The 22,071-nt window shown below is 43.4% G+C and overlaps 1 protein-coding gene across 2 annotated transcripts; it reads left to right on the top strand.

Annotated features, from left to right (window-relative positions):
* The first annotated feature begins 505 nt into the window (after nucleotides 1-505).
* LOC116946836 (vesicle-associated membrane protein 1-like) lies at nucleotides 506-20,328 on the top strand. Of its 2 annotated transcripts, XM_032962016.2 has the most exons (5): nucleotides 506-642; nucleotides 10,903-11,011; nucleotides 15,515-15,673; nucleotides 16,333-16,384; nucleotides 19,016-20,328. In XM_032962016.2, coding segments are annotated over exons 1-5 (339 nt in total). In that variant the 5' UTR covers nucleotides 506-640; the 3' UTR covers nucleotides 19,033-20,328. The 2 variants fall into 2 exon arrangements, with proteins under 2 accessions (XP_032817907.1, XP_032817906.1); XM_032962015.1 differs by lacking the exon at nucleotides 19,016-20,328 and having other exon boundaries at nucleotides 16,333-17,103.
* Nucleotides 20,329-22,071: the final 1,743 nt, after the last annotated feature.

A 22,071-nucleotide genomic window follows, 5' to 3' on the forward strand; every position in this document is an offset into this window, starting at 1 on the left:
TTATATGCTAATTCCTTTGTCAAGGCGCTTTGTTTCTTCTCACGCAGCTTAAAGGTCGTGATCTAAGCGTGGCTTTTTTCACTCCAGCGCTGTCCTCCAGACAGTCTCGTCCCTTCACCTGATGAAGGCCGCTTGTGTTGTGGCCGAAACGTCGTGATTTTTGTTATTTTATTTTTTACCTACGTGACTTTACCCAATAGAACCAAAGAGTATAGTTTCACGACTGTTGAAGCGGGGCGGACGGGACAGCTGGTTTTTAGCTTTCCTAGCTACCCTTTTGGGCGAGCAAAGCTTTCGGGTCTATATATTTTAGTCACGGTTTGGCTGGCTCAAAGCTCCGCTTCACATTTTTTTTAAAATGTAATTCCTATCCAGTGTAAAGCGCAGACCACAATTGGTATCCACTATCGCTCTGCTCTCTCTATTTGCTATGAATGGCGATTGCCCGAAACGTCGCCTGTGACTGTACAGTAAATATTTGTCGTCAGGAAGTGGTCATCGGGAGCCCCCCCCCACCCAGGGCGGGGGACCCGGATGCAGTGACGTGACCGCCATCGCGGCCATATTGATTGAGTCTCCCCGCCCAGTGCAGTTCCTCGTCTTCCCTAGTCGCCGCCGTCGCCCATCGCAGCACGGAATCATGTACGTACGCGCCGAGAATCAAAAACAAGCCACCAAACACGGCGTTGCCAGCGCTAGCCAAGTCGCTCGCGCCGTGCGGGAGGCTAGCACTGCAGCTAAGACGCGCCGCGATATTTCCGTAAGGCCTAGCTTCGGCTGAAGCCTGACGTTTTTCCTGTCGCTCCTGCCCGCGGGAGGCGCCGAGGGCTGTGCGGGATAGGGGTTGTCGCGAATCGACCACGATTTGGCGGGCGCTGTTTTAAAATGTTCACAGTATTCTTTTTGGTGTGTTTAATCGTTTTCAAGCCTGAACTTCTTAATGCGTTTGTGAGGAGACTAGCCGCGGTGGTGTTTTGCTGCAGCTCAGCGGTATTGAAAGCGGAAATCGGAAGGTTGCAAATTCGAATTCTGTTTGGACGTAGGGGTTGACTCAGCCCATGGGGCAAGTCAACAGTGGTTTTCCTCCGGATACACGCAGCTGTCAAAGGAATGTGAAATTCGCACCACCGGCTCAGAGCTGTAAACAGGAAATGAGCACCGCCTCAATCATTTCAGCAAGCAATCATTTAGTGGTCGTATCACACCCACAGGTTCCCTATCGAAAATGAACTTTTGTTATCAAAATAAACCGAACCAGAACTATTAACGTGATTGCACTAACTAATGTGTACGTGGTAAGTTTGTAAAGACGTCACCAACATGCAATAAGGTCGAATCTGATGGTGAATTTGAAGTCCGTGCAGTTGCTAATGAAGCGAAAAGATGTGTTTGTCAACCTGTGCAGCAGCCGTAGGATCTTGCGGAGGGTATAGAGCGTTGGCAGCAATGTGCGGAGGCATCACACGCCTTTACCATGATGAAATTATGCGATTGATGAAGGAAACTACGGCGGTATACAGGGAGGGGGTGGGGGTCATATATTTCCCAGAGACGCGTAGGGTCTTCAATTGCGAGCCACCGCTGCATGGTAAGTCCCACCGCATCATTTGTGCGGCGCATGATAGTTCCTCTCACGGTGCCCGAGTTTTTCTTCTCTCTGTACTCTACTTTCCTCGCTAGGCCTACATAACCAGGGATATGAAAGAGCATTGCATTTTTTGCAAGGGTGCACTTGGTTATATCCATACAATATGACTAAACTACGTGGTAAGTTTTAACACCCTGCCTAACGATGAGGTGTAAAGAACTAAATATTATCCATTGATGATTTTCTGGGTGATTATTAACATCGGGTTACGTGATGTTAATAATAATACTGTCCTATAACCTAAGAGCCTCGTCCGCGTGACGAGACCTGAACCCCAATTCGGATGCCTTTTATCGCAAATGTGAGGTCGTCCCTCGCCGCTTGTCACCGAGCTCACGAGAGAACCAGTCGTTGTTTGATCATCTACATTTTACTCGCCGGAGCTCGTGTCGCAAACAATGAACGGTGGTTATTGGAGCAGAGTCGTCGCTTTCAAAACAATAGCAATTGCATTGTAGCGTTCTTGTGCCCCGAGCCGCTGCTAAAAAAAGACATTGATTGATAATGTTGGGGGCGGACGTGCCCGCCTCCCTCCTGCTCGCCACTGCTGACGTGAACATGTCATGACATCATCGCGTGGGGGTGCGTGTGTGGTTTTTTTTCTTCCGGAAAGCAGCGCAAACCACACCAGTGTGAATAGAGGGTGGCTCTGGGATAGAGGAATTAGGTTAGCGATGCCCGGGTGATGGGACTTTCACCTGCTGACATACAGAGGTCCTCCTGACCGTGTGCCACATTGTTGCGTGAGAGGACAAGGTCAGGAAGCTTAGCGGTAGAGTGAGCGGCTCTCATCAAAAGGTTGCTGTTGGCAAATCCTGTTTGTTGCAGTTACTTAAGCACAAACTCATAAGCCAAGCGGCCAGAAAAACAGTTTCGTCCGTTTTAATCGATAAGCGTAGACACGTTTCTTGATTTGAGCAAGGTTATGTTTTTACCTACGTGACTTTACCCAATAGAACCAAAGAGTATGGATCCTAGTAGTCACGAAAGCTTTAAATCTAGAATTGAAGGTTATATTAGTTTGAGAAAGTAGACGATGGGAGGGAATTATAAAACGGAGTCGTGCGAGGGAAGAAACAGAAGTGAGGTCACCTACAATATGGTGGTTCAAAACAGTATGGATGAAACAATAGCTCATCATCTCTGGTGCTCAATAAAATAGCTACCACTTTGTGGGGAAGTATGCAGTGATTGACTCGCCCCCTCTATAGTTATGCGGCATTCGTCCACTGGTTCAGGGTTGCATATAGGAAATTATTACTACCTCGGTGCTTATATGAGCGGGAAATAACTGACTTTTTGAATTACAGCCAGCACACTGGGGCTTAAGTTGCCTGTGACCAGAGCCCTCTTAAAAGTCGCCTGTCATCGTTCGCTGCATTTAAATAAGGCGAGAACACGTTGAGTTGGCTCGTACACGTGCCATTGTATGTATTTTAGCGATGGGAGAAAAGTTGAGAACACGAGGCAAACCCATAATGCAAAATCCACACAGAAAGGTAGCCGGGTCTGGAATCGAACCCATGCGCCTTGCAGTGAGGCACACGTGTTAGCACTGCATCACCCTGCCACCCAAAGTTACTCAAATGTAAAATTACTCGATCAGATGTAAATACATATTGACTGTGGCAAGTTTCACCGCAGATTGAAGTGGGTGTGAATAGGTGCAGATATGCTTTAGGCATGTGTGTGTAGCTGTGACTTTATTTCAACTATGCCCGTCAGGGTGTGGATAATTATTCATAGAAGCATGTGACACTGCCAGTTTACCCACATATTTCCCCCCTTGGCAGAATAATCTAACTAGTTAAGTACATGAATAGGAAAATAAATGCATGGGTTATTATTTTCAGTTGCTTATTGCAGTTCTAAAAACTATCCTGGGCCAAAATGCCCAAAATAATTTTTAGAACTGCATCCCTTAGATTAGCGAGTGTCAACAGAGGCTCAGAAGCAGTAATCTTGAGTGCAGTGGAAAGAGTCGAGCTGCTTTCATGATAATAAATACCCCACTTCTCCAGTTTGCATAAGGTAGCAGTCATGCCATCATTATGACTCTGGGAGATGGTGCTGACTATAAATAGATGGTCATAATCGCATTTTTTTTCAGTGTGTGTTACAGGGTTTTAATTATGGACGGTTGTATGTTCTCTGCACATGTGATGGGTGCAGAAATTTCCCTTGAATGTAGAGATATTCACATGCCAAAGTTTAGATCCACTTAAACGTTTTCTGTGGGCTTTAATTCCCATGGTCTGATGTAAGAAGCTTGAGAATATATTTTACTGTGGTTCATCTCAACTCGTTGCACATCCTGGCATCAAGATTGCATAACAATTGTGATGGTGCTCATTTATTAGAATTCTATTGCTTTATGTAATGTGCATTCCATTTGTATATTTTGCTTTAACCAAGAAACCACATGTTGCAGGTAATCATTCAAAAGGAGACTGCGCTGTTTTGTGAGTATTAATCAATTGGATTAAATGGGCATCCGGCTTTCATGTGATCACCCACTCATTGTCCATTGCTTTTGAACTTATATTTTGTTCTTTGGTTCTATTGGGTAAAGTCACGTAGGTAAAAAATAAAATAACAAAAATCACGACGAAAAGAAGCCATGCGCAGATCACGACCTTTAAGCTAAAGGTCGTGATATGCGCGTGGCTTCTTTTTTTTTCACTCCAGCGCTGTCCTCCAGACAGTCTCGTCCCTTCACCTGATGAAGGCCGCTTGTGTTGTGGCCGAAACGTCGTGATTTTTGTTATTTTATTTTTTACCTACGTGACTTTACCCAATATAACCAAAGAGTATGGATCCTAGCAGTCACGAAAGCTTTAAATCTAGAATTATATTTTGTTGTTGGTGCCGTTGACGACACTCGGATTAGTGTTGTCAGAATACTTGTGCTTCAGTCGTGGTTGCTCATTATCAAGATGACTTTATGAAGTTGCATCAGCTTTGCTCACTGAGTAACCACCTGCCTCTGGGACCATATGGTCATGAGGAATACCAAGTTCTTCCAAACAGCAGGAACCTGCTGGTAACAGAAGTCGCTAGATATTTTCATATGCATTAGGGATGTGGGATTCTATTTAATGTATTTGGCATGCAAAAAATGTAACCTTCATGAAATTCATAAAAACCGAATCACTACAATAATAATGCAATGTTTTACTGCACTTGAGGTGATGATTTCTGAGTTTTTTTTAAAAGAAAGCAAACAATTTGTGAAGTAAGGTAAGAGAGCTAAAAATCAAGCAATGAGAGACGAATGGAGAGAAGTTGGAGGGAAAAGGCTCCACGGAGCTGCACAGCAAGAAGACACACGGCCGCCCCACTAGGTGGTGCTGGTGGCTTCTCAATTTTGGCAAAATTTGAACTCTGATGCGAAATAAAAAACGATCAACACCCCGTTGTTAACATAAACATACAAGGAACAAGGAATCAAATTCATTTTATTTCAAGAGTCTTAAGAAAATATTTAACATGACCAGTGCTGGCAGGATGTTCTTAAACCCTTGCACTCAGCTCTTTCTCAGCTTTATACATTTTCCCCACTCCAAGGTGAGCACCTTTCCCCTGGTTTGAGCGCCGTGCAGTGTGTGGCCTGTGATTGGTTGATATAGGTGGACTAGTGGGAAATCTTCACCTCGCTGCACGGACTGAACGATTCTAATGCATTCATTCAGGGATTAGCACTCCGAAATTACCACAAATTGTCATGACTGCATGTCGTCAATCGACAATTTGAGGCTTTGTCCTGCTCGTTTTATTTAGACCACAGGTGACATTTGTAATCTTCGTTTATAAAACGGGCAGGAATTAATTAAACCCATAAAGGTTTTTGGGTTAGATCGCGTTATTTATAAATGTGTCGTAACCCTCCACCACCCGACATGGCCAATCAGCAAAAAAGTGTCACATTGACAAAAGACAAATAGTTCACTACTTTAGCCCACAGGTGTGTTGAAGAGTGAATCCACAACATTTACAGTTTGAGTACGACGTTTCGCTGGTAATTACATCCAGCATCATCGGGCAATTTGCCAGAATGGTAAAGCCCTCACTTGCTCCCGGTCTGAAATAGAGCAGCAGGGTGACGTCATCGTTTAACTCATTCAGGTGCAGTGATTTGAGGCGGAGAGGGGGTATTGTAATTATATAATCGATTGGTAATCAGTCAATGGTTATGATTAGTAATGAGTTGTAGATTAGTAATTAGTTGTAATGTGTTTTATTGTGATTATGCTACGTAGGTAATCTGTTAATTAGTATGTGTTTCCCCTATAAGGAATTGTAATATGTATTATTTAAATATTCCTGCGGAGGGAGCTGGTAGGAACGTTGGGTTGCTCGGTTAATGGCCAGGGACAACGGCGGCGTGGTGTATTCCGCAAATATGCCAACTTTGAGGGCGGGCACAAGCCGGTATGAGTAGGTTAAACGTTGAGTTTTATAAGAGCACCACGGGGTGACCAGCCCCTCCCCACCCAGCCCCACCCAGCCCCATCCTCCCCACCCAGCCCCTCCCCACCCTCCCCTCTCCACCCAGCCCCACCCCTCCCATTTTATCTGGGTGTCCGGATACACGTGGACACACATCCACAGACATACACAATTAATCCCCTGCCTCCTGTGAATTAATCCCGGTTGGGCTTCCAGTCCACTACGTTTCCTACCAGTAATGCCCACTAGGATCGCATTTGTTATATATCCGGGTGTTCGGATACACGTGGACAGACATCCACAGACATACACAATTAATCCCCTGCCTCCTGTGAATTAATCCCGGTTGGGCTTGCAGTCCACTACGTTTCCTACCAGTATAATACGCTTACAAGCCGCACTTTTGCTGATTGGCCGTGTCGGGTGGTGGAGGGTTACGACACATTTATAACTAACGCGATCTAACCCAAAAATATTTATTATGAATAATATTGGTCGCGAAAGCCTACGTGTTAAACTAATTAAATCCAGTTACCTTTGAAGTAAATAATGTAAATGCACTTTATATTTCGAGTGTTACTTTGATAATTTTCAAGTAAAAATTTACAGAATGATTTGTAATTTGAATAAACCCTGCCAAGAATGTGAAATTAGATTTTATTAAGGTCTCAAATTTTAATGAGTGAAATATGAATGGGTGCATTTCAATTGTTCGAAAATTTCACTGTAAAGTTTATGCTGAGCATTGTAACTTGGGTTAAAATGTTTTTGCATAACTGGTAATTGCATGAACAAACAACTATTATTTTGCCACACAGAGAAATATTTAGCAATGAACATCATACGTTTGCCTTTTTAACTGATAAACGACGGGAGCTCCCACAATGGTTCAACGGTTTTCGCGCTGTACTTCTCTTCCCAGTGTAGCAGTTGAAACGGTGCAAGTTTCTTAAATATCCCTGCCCTCTGCCCACCCATCACTGTAAATGGATACACCACGGTTTTCAGGTCAGCAGGTCCCAATATCGTGGGGTAAAGTGGTTGATAAGCTCACCTCTTCCAAGACATCTAGTCGGCATTTGTATTTTTAACTTCTTTCACACCGTACGTAACCAACCATGCGAATCGGAGATGCGGGGGAAGGACAACAAACTAAACACAAGCAGTTGCAAAGAAATTAGTTTTAAATTTAAATAAAAAAAGTTCTTGGCTCCAGTGGCTTCTTAATATTGGAATGAAGAGCATTCCAGATAGCTGCAGAAGCGCATCTAAAAGCGTGCGATGCAGTGACTGTCTTTGTTCGATTTTTAGGCCAGAATCCGCTGCGAGGATGACTGAGGTTTGCGTGATGGTTTATGCTCCTTGACGAGATCAGCAAGGTATTGTGGTTCACTTGTGGCAAGCACTTTGTGTGTAATGGGCGTTGGAGAATAGACCAAATAAGCTCTAGCACTCCCTCTAGTGGACGCTCTTCCGCAAGCCATTACGGAGTTTCACCTTTCTTTTTTAACTGAGGATAGAGGGCAAAATGTATTACGTAGTTACTAAGGCCGCCGTGCCATTTATACGTTCGCATGTGTCAGAGTGAATTCATTACGAAATTTCCACTGAAAATGATTACTGGTTCCGGACTTAATCAACCTCTAGCCGATTGTGAAAATGGTCACTGGTTTACTGGTTCTCACAAAACATTAGTTGTAACTATGGCTTGGCGATGGGCCTGTCACAGGTCACGCGGATGCAGGTGCAGCAGATGGAATTATCAGTGGTAATGAAGCTCATAATAGTGGTTTTTGGGTTATATCGCGTAAATATATAAATGTGTCGTTAAAACCCGCTACCACCCGACACAGCCAACTAGTAAGGGTTGTCACATAAACAGAACAGAGCCAAGGCTTAGCTCTCCAACACACCGGTGTGCTGTATTAGTGACGAATTGACATGTTCTGTTTACGTGACAACCCTTACTAGTTGGCTGTGTCGGGTGGTGATGGGTTTTAACGACACATTTATATATTTACGCGATCTAACCCAAAAACCTCTATTATGGATGATATTGGTTGCGAATGCCTACGTGTAGTACTGCAGCTCATTGGCTTGTGGCAAACACTCCAAACATCTGATATTAAAATAGTTTTTAAAATATATTTAAGCTTCTGGAACCTTAGATGCTTGACGGATACGAAATTGTACACTACAATCACCTTGGTCCGTTGATGCAGCTCATGGGTGGCTTCCCCCTGGTGATGAAGTATGACCAGGTGTTTATGCTGCATTTTGGATTTGCACCGAGTCATGGGCCTGACTGTTGAGCCGTCTGTAACTGAGCTTTAGTGCTGTTGACTATATATATTTTTAAATCCAGAATAGCCTAGTTAAGTTTCAGAATCTCTTGCAGGAAGGTCCTGCATTTGAATGTGTCCAAAACAAGTTCCAGTGTGTTTTAAGCTATGGAAGCAAATCTGAGAACCCAAATAACATTTTGTAGAACAGGGGGAGAACATACAAACTCCAAACAGAAAGGTTCCAAAGTTGGTGGTTGAACTCGGGTCCTTCTTTCTGAGGCACAAGTATTCCCCCTGCGCGACCCTGCTGACTACACACACGTCATGGATTGTATTCATTTTTACGATTATAGTGGATTAATAATACAAATAAGCCACGAAGACAGCAGCAATGTTGGTAATACAAAAATAATAAGTCATCATTACAATGCTGTAATATAATCCTGACAGCGGTAGCAACAACAATAGAATAAACAAGCTGGAATGTGCCGCCAGTGTGCGTCATAGAATGTGAAATGGCCAGTTGAGCGTGGTGTTTTCATTGAGCGAGCCTGAGTCCACGTGTGGGTGGGTGACAGAGGCTGTAGTGGGGGTGGGAGAGTGCACATCCCCCTGAACGGAGGCTGTCGGTATTGGTGCCACGGTAAGCGGCAATTTCTACCATTGTGTCGCCGTGGCGCTGTCATTGACAGTACCTAAGAGTGAACAAAAACTTAAAAGTAGATATTCTGATTTGTTAGAGGTGGGGATATATTGGTGCTTAAATAAGACAGAACTAATTGATACTTGAGTTGAATCACAACCGTGGTATCATTAACATTTCTGAAGTAGCTGGATGGGGAGTAAATTATTGCACTTATGTCATAAGCAACGGGTGTTTAGCGTGTTGATGTTTTAACTGCAATCTTCATATAGTTTTCTTTGCCCACAGACAATACGCATACTTCCTATACCATAATTCCTCTGTTAACGAAGTAGATGCCTTCCATGATGTTACTCCGTTATCAGAAACATCGTTACCAGAGGTAGATATAACGTGAGAGGCATTGGGATTCGTTCCAGGACTTCATAGAATGCGGTCATTAGGAACACATTGCTGCACAGCAGCCTTCACTCTGTCTGCTTGGTTTAAAATGGTTTTTAAGTTGCATTGCCCCAACCATAAAAAACGCGCTGTCGCATTTAATCTCTCCCGCCTCTACCCTGTTTATGATCTGCATTGTAATTTCCAAACCGCTTTATTTATGCTGCACTTCTTGCCCAGTAAGGATACTAGCACTAGATGGTCGTTTTGATGACAATAGGGGTAGTACAATCACTTTGACACTGCAAAAACACGATCACAACGAAGTGACTTATGTCGAATTTTATGGCAGCCAAATACTCTAAACGCATGTTTATAAATGTGGAGGGTAAAACTGGAGGACCTGGAGAAAAATCCATACAACCACGGGGAGAACATCTAAACTCTAAATATACAGGCGTCAGGGTTGAGATCGAACCCCACAAGCTACTGTATACATCTCGCCACCGTGGAGGATGGGCGAGGGAAGACTGGGGAAGCGCGCTGCTGGTTGTGCCAAATGAGGGAGACTCAGCTCTTGGCTGATTGACTGCTGATAATGTACAGTAACCAAACCCCCACTAGGTTGTGTTTACAAGACACTTACAGCGTTTACAACTTTGCTCTTTTGAATCGATTTTTATATTTTCTCAAGATATGTTTTAAATTTTTGGATTTTGGATAAATAGGGTGGCGAAGTGACCCTCCTCGGCTTGCTTCATGATATAGGGGCTTCATTCCCAGAGGACTCGTTAACCGAGGTATTACTGTATTTCAGTGGCTCATCAGCAGTCAGACTTTCTGAAAGCAATGCTCGTAAACTGCGTCATTTTATAGGTAAAGATTAGACGTTGGTCCTAGTTCAACACAAAATTTAACTCAATTTTTGTCTTACCAGGTAATGTATAATACATAACACAAATCATTGTCATAAAACCATGCAAGTAGCATATTATTTGTGTGTTTTTTTCTTTGTCTGGTTTGTTTCATCACAACACCGCAAATAAATGTATCATATTTAGTTGATTCCGCTGTAGTTGAGATTGGATGTATCACACGAAACACAGGTTTGCTGTGAAGTCCAAGGGCCTGAGTACATAGCAATTCAACATCAGTGAAGAATTTGACGAATTAAGTTCACCGGGCAAGGAGCCCTGAAAGTAGTGATATAGGAGTGATAAGGAGGCGACTGACCACTGGTGAGCTAGTGAATCGGTAAGTACTGGCTCATCAATTACCCTGACTGCTTTTACTCCAAATTCTATCAAGTGCATTGAAGCAGGAACTGGGTGCTCCACCCAAGATATGAACTGGTTTTGGCTTGCTTGAAGTTTCTCTGCTAAGGCCCCAGGAAGCCATGAGGCGGCGATGTGATCAAGTGGCTGACCGCTCCGCCTCTGCTGTTTGTCCCCCCCCACCCCTCACGTGCCTCCTTGTCCACCGCTTCTCGGCCTCAGGTCTGCCCCAGGAGCCCCGGGAGCTGCGGCGGGAGGACCCGCGGGGGGACAGCCCCCCAACCTCACGAGCAACAAGCGGCTGCAGCAGACTCAGGCTCAAGTGGACGAGGTGAGAAGGGGCGACTCGCTCTGCTCACTTTTGTAGATGTAATAATTTTTTTCTGTGCTTTACCGGATTTTGTTGCTTGCAATCATTTGTCTCTTCCCACAAGTGTATGGAAAACACGGTATGTGAGTGAGAGATGTGATTGGTGAGATCCTTATTGTGCCCTTGACCCAGAAAAACTTACCTTGCCTTGCAGAATCACTGCGAATATTTTAATTGGTCAGAAAGGCTTAGTGTATTATCTAATCTGTGTTGTCATTTCTAACAACATTTAACGAATGCTTCCGTGGGTTAGGGTTTGTCACGATCTCATTGCTCCATTGTTTCACTCTAACCCTCTTGGGTTTCACAATTTGCCATTCAAATAAATCAGCTTCACTTTATATCCTTCCAGTAAGTGTGGAAGTCTCTTTGTGTTAAAGATCAAACGCAACTTTGAAAACAGTTTTTCCAACGCTAGGCCTGCTTCCTTCACAGCTTCACAGTAGGGTAAGTGTATATCTTGTCTGTACCCCTTTGTAATTGCATCGGATCAAGGAAATACAAAAAAGTATGCCCTCCATATCAAAAAATAGCCTGGGCGCTGCACCATCTTTTTGATAATCCACACTGACCTTCTAGACAGTCTTTTCAGCTGTACATTTAATATTTAAAGCCTGATGCTTTCCCGTGGAGCGCATGGGTCAGTTACGCTCATCTCTATTATCCTCAAGATGATATTGGTGGGGTAAATGGGTGGTGCAGTGGTCACACTATTTCTGTGAAGTTTCTATGTTATCCCTCTGTTCTGCATGGGCTCCTCCAGATGCTCCTGTTTCTTCCAAGCTAAAAAAATAAAATGGTATTGGCCAAACATCCCAATGCTGATAAATTATGTGCATATTACGGGCAGTCCTCAACTTACCAACGAGTTCCGTTCCTCAGACCCGTTCGTAACTTGAACAGTTTGTAAGTTGGAACACAATAATGTACGTAAAATGAAGTAACGTAAAAAATATATTTTCACTTAACTTAAGTTCTGATGCTAGCTTGTCAGAACGGGCGTAATGAGCCTTCACAATTGCACACACACAGCGGGGGCGACACGCACGGAACATAGACAGATCCCTTGGATAGCCGAAACAGACTTTTTTTTAACAAGTGCTCCTTAGCGAGCAGCACCTATGAAGGCCGGCACGGGACACGAGGGGGTGGGTAGTCAGCACCATGCCCGGCCACCTTTGACACCCCAGGGGTGATGTTTACACACTGCACCAGGTACTCATTTGAGGCTGAATCGACATAAGGAAGGCCTAGGACCAATTCAGATAATCGTCACTGTCGGTTGTGAGTGGGAATCGAACTCATGTCGTCAAGTTGGTAGCGCAGTGTGCTAACCATTGCACTACCACTCCCCACATACACAGGGGGGCACGCGCATGCACACACGTGCGCGCTCACACAAACACTCGCTCCCAGCCAGAGGCTGTAGCTCATTTAATCTCGCAGAAGATCGCTACACTGAACAAATAAGTTCCTCGGTTCAGTTTGCCAGTGCGAGTTTGCATTTGCAAGTCCGATGGGAGCTGGTTTGTACATGCGGATGTTTGTAATTCTGGTGTTCGTAAGTCAAGGACTGTCGGCACCTAATTCGCAGTACGCGAAGCAATATTTCCCTCACTGTGACAACTTGGCAGACCATCCTGAAAAAGTCTTGAGACTCATTGAGACTTTCCTGGGTAAACACGCTTAGTAATTATAATAATAATAAAATAATAATAAATGCCAGCACTTCCCACAACCACCTAAGGTGTTGACCCTTTGCTCACAGTGGTTTGAGGCCATACATATTTAATGCACACAAAGTTGAAGGGGGGGTTTGAGTGGCAAGTGGGCCCACCCAGCAAAGTTTGTAATTTTTATTCATTTGAAATGTCCTTGTTTTGAATGAATTTCTTTAATAGTCAATTGTTTTCCACTAACCTTCATTCAATACATTTATTATGCTGTATTTTGATTTGAGATGCTCTTGAAGGGAAGGTATAATTCCGAGGAGCCTTGGAGTTTCTGCAAACATTTGTCTCTAGGTTTGCTTTATGTAATTCTATATGCATAATTAATGTAGCTTTTCAATAGCCACATATGCTACTTTAATGCTTTTAAAAGAGACTGACTTTCTAGATTTTCCTGAAAATGCTTGATGTAGTTTCAAGCGAAGTTTGACGTCTTATGGCTATTGAGTTATCGGTGAGTTGAAACAATAATAATTGGTGCGTTAATTGCTTGTACACGCGATAATTTAATTTGTTTGGCTATGTAGAGTGGTAGAAGATTTCACAACATTAATTTGGTTAGCTCATTGTGGTCTAACTGAAAAATCTTATCTATTCCTAATAAAATAAATAAGCAATTAATGAAAATACGTAGAAATGGATTCTGTAATCGTGATTTATTTTGATTCGTAGCATACAAAACCGATAGCTGTCGGGGGGGGGGGGGTAGCTGTCGGGGGAAAGTCTGCACACCCCCCCACTGATGGTGGGGGGGAGGGACTCCATCCATCATGGACAGACAGAGCTAAAGCATAATCGCTCTCGACATTCATTGCAAGCACTTTCGCAAGCGCAGGCTGAGAGAACCTTATACATTTTATTTTAAGTAAGTTTTTTTCTAATGAGGGTAGATGCATTTGCTCACCTGCCAAGTGTCCACAATTGGAGGTGGGGGAGTGCTTTTGTTGTGGTGCTTTTGGGGATGAGTACCCAGCCTGTGCTCAGAGAACCCACTCTGGCTCCCCACTACTAAATCCTAGTAACTCCGTATGTCTTCAATCAATGTCTGTCAGGCATCAATCAAGAAGCACATCTACAATTACTCTCGCGACCCCACGTGTTTTGTCACAAATAGCAACATCGCCCCGTACTCTGAAACTACTGCACACTTTCTATGAAACAATCACCTTCAGAATAGCTGTGTAATTATAATAGTGTGCGCACCAAGTATACTAAATAATATTTATACATTCAACATACATACTTCCAAAATACACATGGCCCATGCACACACAAATTTTACCTGCACATCTATATTAAACATATGTTAGCATGTAAACATACACAATTGATGCACATACACAATACTGTGAAGTTGCACATGCACACAAATATAATATACACCCGTGACAATATACGATGCAAATACAGTTACACACATCCATACTGGATGTGAACAATATTCATGTCATTCACAGCAGCGGCCCTAACTTTTCAACTGTGGATGTTTAAAACAAGTGTTAAGCTTATTTTGTTTAACCAGATGATAACTCAAGAGACCAGGATAGTCTAATTTGCACCAATGACCTGGTTACAAAAATAAGCAACAACTTAAAAACAAAGTATGAGAAAGAAGAAAATTTAAATCGGAGCAATATTTTACTTGCAGGTAAAACTACGCACATTTAAAAATTGTACAGCACCCATAAACACCACCCATTTTGGCTTGGCCATGGTTGTGAGAATGTGTATGATCATTGCCACCGGTTTAATAACGTTTAATGGAAAAAGTCCCAAACACTTCCAAGTTGAATTAATTATTTTGTTCCTGGAGGACATTGCTAGCTATCATTTTGTATCCAAATTTTCAGAATGTGGGGCTTGTGTTTGTGGAGTTGGATATGGATACAAATGCTGTATTTATATCCCATGACCAGGAAATCATAGTTTTCTCCCTATGGGAGAAACAGACAATGAACTGTTTCGCCTCCTACCTTAGCGTTAGAAGTGATCGCAGTGACATTCGGGAGAGCAAATGGATAGTGGCGCAGCTTGGATAACAGTTGGCGCTAATGGAAATTACATGGCGACAGAGAGAGCCATCGAGGCCCAATTTCTGTGCTGTTTTTGCTGCTATTTTAAAGAACCAAAATTGCCTTCAGCTATTCCATTCATCAGCGCTCATTTAAATGTCATCACGTTTTTATTATTCACACGGAACTGGTGCTTTTATGCAATTTGATTGAAAACAAAATTGTCAGCGTTTAAAATTTCCACCACCATTTGCATGTCGCTGCCACTGACTGTGAGTGAGAAGTTGTGCGATTGTCCCGTGACCCATTTACCGACATACAACATGGATGGTGACTGCAGCTTAAGGATTTCACATGAAGCCAGTTATTGAATGCATGTGCTCGTATGTTCACTTGTAAAAAGCCTCTAACATTAATTGCAAACATTAAAAGAAAGTTGAATTCAAAGGGGCACGAGTCCAAAGACAGAAATGAGAATTTTAAGCACATGAGAAATATACAAATATGTAATTAAATTAAACAAAATTCATCTAGATAAAAATATTCCCCTTCAGCAGAAAACCCTGCAAGCAAACTTCTCCTACCATTGACCATGACTGTTCTCATATCCCTCTCATAGGTTTACCGTGCCGGCCTTGACAAGCGGTACTTGCAGACAGTACTTTCTCCAACAACCTGTGTAGGCTACATTGGAGATTCTTTGTTTTCCTTGTGGTGAACAGGTGGTGGACATCATGCGCGTGAACGTGGACAAGGTTCTGGAGCGAGATCAGAAGTTGTCGGAGCTGGACGATCGTGCTGATGCACTGCAGCAGGGAGCGTCGCAGTTTGAGACCAGCGCTGCCAAGCTCAAGCGGAAGTACTGGTGGAAGAACTGCAAGGTTCGCACTATCCCCCTGGCTCACGCTCACTTCATGGTGGTTTAAAGGAAGGTGCAACTGAAATAAAAAACCTATATGGCAGCTGTTTTAGTTAATTGGCAAAACAACGGATCAAAGGCATTGTAGCAACTTGTATAATAATACCGGGGCGTCTCTGAGTGCTTTATACAGGATTAAGCAACTTATATTGCATCTCATCTCAAACATTTTAAAGGACATCCCCAGTAGCAGCTGTCCCTGTGTGGCACAAGTTCACTCGGGGTATAACTGAACAACGAAAAGACTATACACACTTTTGGTTTTGGTACACTTGATTTGGCTAAATCCCACCTGAGAATAAAAAATATTTGGTTATGTGACTCTCATGGCAGAGCACATTGGCTAATACGCCCCTCACTGCATAAAGGAAAAATTGACCACTTGAAGGATTTTTCAGGAGAAGTCCTGTGAAATCTCTTCCGTGGACCAATGCATGGGGCGTTGAGCTCTGTGAGTTTTCTGAATGGATTCTTTATCTCGCACCAATACATCCAAAGCGCATTTGGAATAATTTGGGAGAAAAAGGACAACAAACTAAGCTGGCGACACGGCAACAGCTGAGTATTGGCGAGCAAGCTAACACAGCTGTGTTTGTATTGTTGTTTATTTCGCGCTGGCAGATGATGATAATTATCGGCGTCATTTGTGCCCTGATCCTGCTGGTTATTATTCGTAAGTACCCGGGAGAACGGAGCACCACGCTGTCTGCTGTTCGGCCGGGGCTCCTTGCGCTCAGAGAATGAGCTCGCTACCATCGATCGATCCCACCCTCCTAAGTTACATTCTCAACCAGAGTGGTGGTCAAAAGCCATAACCACTATTTGACGAGTGGTCATAATTATTTGCTTGTGGATTCTATTTGATTTAGAATTTTGGCGAGGTTTCGCTTGAGCACTGGCCTGCTTAGTTTGAGACTGTTCTGTGCCACGGCAGCGTGGAGCTGCATTAGCGGCGCTCCTTCTAAGAAGGCGTTGCCATGGCTTGGTAGTGGCCGACACGCCACCTAAAACACTGACAAACAGCAGCGCTGGAGAGATTAGTGTGCACAGTGCCAGATTACTAAGATCTCTGTTGCCGGGGTGAGGTTCCAATTAAGGATTAAAGAGCAAATGCACGGCTCTTTCACAACCGGCCAGGTTGGCTGAATTTATGCTTTTGCAAAAATGTGACCGTCCACAATGGAGGCATCCAAATCTAAACTGTGCAAATCTCAGTTTGGAGTCGGGTGGAATTTAGATTGTCCATTGAATACTTGGGGTGCACCAAATTGCACTTGATGTTTTTTGATAAAATATCGATTACATAATATACTTTCCGATTAATTTGGTTTTTAATGTGCTATTTGAATAAACTAGCAAGTATCTGTTTCAGCAACATATCCCGAGTAAAAACTATGCAAAAAAGGGCACAAACATAAATCAATGTTCGATACATTTCCTATTATAAAAGTTGTAAAAAATAAACCTTCAGAGTAAATTAAATTTACAGAAACGTCAATGGATTTAGGGTGAGTATATTTCACTGGCATGTAAACAGAAAAGGGTCATACAACTGCAAGTAAAGTCGCAGACTTTAGTCGTGAATAATTGTGACCACTTTGTACAGCCTGTCTTGTGGTTATGATGGCATGTACGTTTTTACTGTCTGCGCAGTTTTAACCTACTCTGAGCACAAGGAGCCCAAGTTGCGGAGCAACAAGCAGCAATGGGCGTCTGAGGTTTTGCGTTGTTAAGTGTGCTTCAGAGCTGTTTTCCGTTTTGGTTTTGGTTGCAGATGTGGGCAATTCTGATAGCCATCATCGTTCTCATAATCATCATCATCATTAGTGAGTATACATCCCGTTTCCCATTGCTTTTGTTTCTTGTTTTTATATCTTTTTTGGCATTTGATGACACTTCGTTATGTTTTTACATGCACTTTAATGTTTAATTTAATTGATGTTTTTACGGCGTCAATGTACTTGTTTATTTCCATTTTTAAAAACACAAATGTGAATGATAACTGCTGAATGTTACTTTCTACATTTACGTTTTTGTCACTTGTTTTGTTTGTGATTGGGTTTGTAAATTTCTGCTTATGTTTTCTCATCTACTTTTCACCTGTAGTTGCGCATTTACTTCACTCGTCTCACGGTTCTGATGACCATTCACTTCACACTGCTTTAGGTTACAAGTCTTTTACTTGTGCTTCTGTGAGCGCTGTCCCTGTTTGCTGCCATCTATTTTAGAGCTAAATTGCCTTACTAATCATTTGTCATTTGACTCAGGTGAGTACCCCTTTCTCCTTTCGGATGTTCTTGGCATTGTCACGTGCGTGGCATTGTGCTGATTTTATTGACACTTTCATTCTAATCCCTTGAGATGGAACATCCCATTTGCAACGGTGTCCAGGTTATCGCTTGATATATGCATAGCGCACACATGTAATGACAGTTCCTCCGTACAATGTCCCTTTATCGTTTTGCCTCTCACGTCAAAGCCACCCAGAAACTCCTCTGATTGGTTCATAATAGATTTTTGGGTTCGGCCATATAATCTGGCCAAATTTTAGTTGTGTAACCATCCACCACCCGACATAGCGAAACAAATTATTTATGCACAAGCGTTTAACATGCCAATTATCGTTTCAGTGCTCCGGAAAGTTAAATAATAATTTTCACAACCAAATTTAGGAACCAGCTACGATGTTTCACTTTAAACCTGCAACAAGCATACGCAGGTCAGAAACCATAAAGTCTAAATAAAGTCACTTGACCCAGCTTCTTAAATCGGTGTCATTACATCACATAATAACAATCCTACTCTTCACATGGATACAAGGGGTAAAGGAAGTGGCATTTGTAGTAACATTTGTTCCATAGTGCTGTATGCAGATCTCCCTCCTGCCACCCCATGAACAGCCGCAATGGTCGTTTTCAGTCTGTCACACTCTTGAAAGGGTGATGGTGAATGGTAAAAAAAATTATGTACTTGAAAAATGTGTTTTTGTCCCTGAAACGTTTACTTGCTTAAAACCCCACGCACTAGCCAGAACACAATGCTGAGAGATATTTACTCCAATTTAGAATGTTTGGATAATGTAGCCAAAATATTGAATGGCCACTTATGAAGAACAACTTGGTTGTAAAAATTAGCATTGCCCGTATTTGTGATGTAATGTGCATTTATCTTTTTACATTTTCTCAACTTTAATGTATGGAACACTGTTGCTAACATGTATTTTTGTTTTCCTTCTCTTTCCAATGTTAATTTCCTCCCCCTCGACTCTACATATCATTCTCCATTGTGATCATTGTCTCTGCAGTCTACTTCTCCATGTGATGTGTGGAGGCACCCAGGCCCCCTTCCCCCGCCCTTCAAAGTCTGGAGTGTCTCACACCGATTAACCCTTTCACCGATTGCTGCAAATCTCGGTCACTCCCCACTTCCTGAAAATACATTTTCCTTTTCCTAAAAAAGAAACACTCAAGAGTCAGATGTTGTGCACTTGAAATTGCATCTATTGTCCAATTAGTTTCCACAAGTGCCAACCAACTTCATTCTACAAGACATTGCCTACTGCTGAATATCAAAGCGTCCTTGCTGCTGAATCGTTTAAATCCGTCACACAGTGCTGTGATTTTCATGCAGCGATATTTTGGTGACGGTGCAAAGGAAGCAAAACTATGGCACTCATTTAGGTGACCGCGCTGCTGAGCCGCACGCCTTCCATGCACGCAGGGAGTGGCAGGTGAAATGGTTAAACCTCAGAGCGCTCCACTCACTAAGTCTCGTGTGTCACCCACTGTCTTGTCTTTGGCTTTAACTGTGTCCACACATGGCCGCCTTGTGCAGATACTCGCAGATACGTGGCTTATATTTCCAGTGCTGTTGAGAGCCCTTGTTCCCACTGTTGAATGCTGTCAATTTCTCGACCCCAAACATGTCTCTTCACTGCCCCCCTTGTTTTCTCTCCAACGCTCCACCCTCTCGCCCACCTATTGCGTTTTCTGTTTTGTTCACCATCCATGCATCTTGCCAGCTTGGGTTGTGAGTCCTCCAGTCTGCTTGCTGTACTGATCTGCTTGCTGCTGTTGGCTCCTGATTATTTTGCTGGCGAACGATTTCACCTTAATACCAGTGAAACTAAAAGTATGGTTGAAGTTGTGTGAAATTACCCATTGGGGATCAAGTTGAGCAAATGACTCACCCCCTCCTGTCCATACATTTTGTGACAGAAACGCACCTTACATTTCCACACTCATGAGACACCTGTGCCTGGGAAAACTAGTTTAGGGGGGCCTGTATAGCAGGTGTGAGGCCATGAATGGGACTCATTGATGGTGGCTGTTTTGTTACCCCCCCCCCCCCCCGAGTGGCTGTTTCCAGTAGTTGACTGGCTATTCAACCTGGCGCATTGCTCTTCATATGTTCTGTCACTTGCTCTTCCAAGCGTTGTTTTCATTTCATTTATTATTGTTGCTTGTTATGTTTTGTGCACGTGTTGTTTTACATATATTACATGATATTCATTGCCTGCCGTTCCATTCCATGCCTCATGCCCATGCACTTCCCCTCCCGACCCTTTTGCCCCCCCCCACCCCGATCCACCCACCCTGACCTTAATTAAAAATAAAAACGCAGTCGCCGTTTACACCAACAAATAGAGAGGAGGGGGTCCCCAGGCGTTGCAGCAGCAAGAAGGAAATCCTCGCCTGTCTACGCTGTTGCTGGCTGCTCGCCTACATATGCCTCGCCCACTCGCTTGCTCACCCTCGCTCTCTTCTGCTGCATCCGGCGCATTGCGAACGCTGCCACGCGCCACGCGTTTGTGGTGCTGCGCTCGCCCTCGTAGCCCATGGGCCCAGACCAAATATTCGACTCGTTGGTACAACCTGAGATGGAAACATTTGAGGTGTACCGATATCAGTGAATCGTCAACAAAAGTTAATTATGCAATAACCGTCGTTATCAGAATCCACTTTTATTCACCATGTATAGAAACCGATATCGCTAAATCTTTGCCACCACCAGTGGTACGCGGACTAGTTTACGATCGGCTCTGGCCCATGGATTACATCGCACCTGAACGATGGTTGCTTCGTCAGTGTCCAGCGAAGTCGACCCCCCCCCCCCCCGCCGGTGAGGAAGGAGGAGGAGGAAATTCTGCATGTCGTCGCAACGGCAGATGGGAGCACTTTAAATATTAGCTACTTCAATCATTCTCAAGTGCGTCTAAAAAGCTATGCTATGATTTTTTTGTGGGTAGGGGGCAGTGTTGCAATTATAAAATCTGCACGTAGATAACTTTCATTAATTCTGCGGGTTGCTGTCTTTAAAAAAAACAACCGCCAACATTGAAGATCTGCTCTCCGCACTGGGTGATGGCCCTGGCTCCCACCGTTCAGGTGCAACGTAAACATGGGTATGTGCACACTCAACGTTTGTATTGTGTGTGCAGGTATCAGGTCATTATTAAGCTCCTTGCTTTCTGCACTTCTAACAGCACTCCCATTATATTCACTTTACAAAAAAAGGGCCGGTGATTATAAAACTCCTCGCAAGCTCATGTAAATGCACGTTGTTTACAATTTTCTTTTAATTTTGCCTTATATACGAAGACCAGTTGGGTGTGCAAGATTAGATTTTTAGCTGTTAATCTTGTGATTAATTTCAAGATCTGCATATAAAAATGACCCTCTTAATTGGCAAAGCAAAAAGGGGTGGTGGGTACTTGGTGGTCAGACTGCAATAGGGCCCAGGCATGGAAAGCTGGCATGTTCCCAAGGGCACCTGAATCGCTCAACCCCAGCAAACATTGACAATTTTGCTCAAAATCCAGCGCACTCTTACTCAATCCAGCTACACATGTAATACCTGGGCACATTCCAACTGGTCTGAGCGAAAAAAGTCTTTTTCTTTTAGTTCGAGTGTGTGTGTGTGAGATGTAGCATTCGAGTGGCGTCTGCGCGTGCGTTCACTGTGGTGTCCTTATTCAGGTGTTCTTATTAACTGGAGGGAAGTTGACCTTCGTGATTTCGTAATCCAATGATTAATCACAGCCTTTTTGTCATGACTTGTGGAAAAAATTATTGTGACCTACAAGCTGTAAGATTGGTGTCGTTTGTGTCTTAACTATAAAACATTCCAGGTGGGAGGACGTTTTAAGAAGTTGCTCTTAGGGGGAGACTGAACCAATTGGTGATGGAAAAGCAGAATCCCAGTTTTTTTTTAAGTTTGGCTCTGTAGTTGTTTTTGATCACCTTAAAAACAGCTGCTTTGCCTTGTTTTTATTTCCTTCAGTATCGGACTTGCAGGTAATCCCGTGAACCGTGTGCAATAGAATCTATAATTAGAGCGAAGGGATAATTGGCAGTGGCA

Source organism: Petromyzon marinus, chromosome 28, assembly GCF_048934315.1.
Source record: "Petromyzon marinus isolate PM22_M1 ecotype Great Lakes invasive population chromosome 28, UKy_Petmar_22M1.pri1.0, whole genome shotgun sequence".
NCBI classification, from domain to species: domain Eukaryota; kingdom Metazoa; phylum Chordata; class Hyperoartia; order Petromyzontiformes; family Petromyzontidae; genus Petromyzon; species Petromyzon marinus.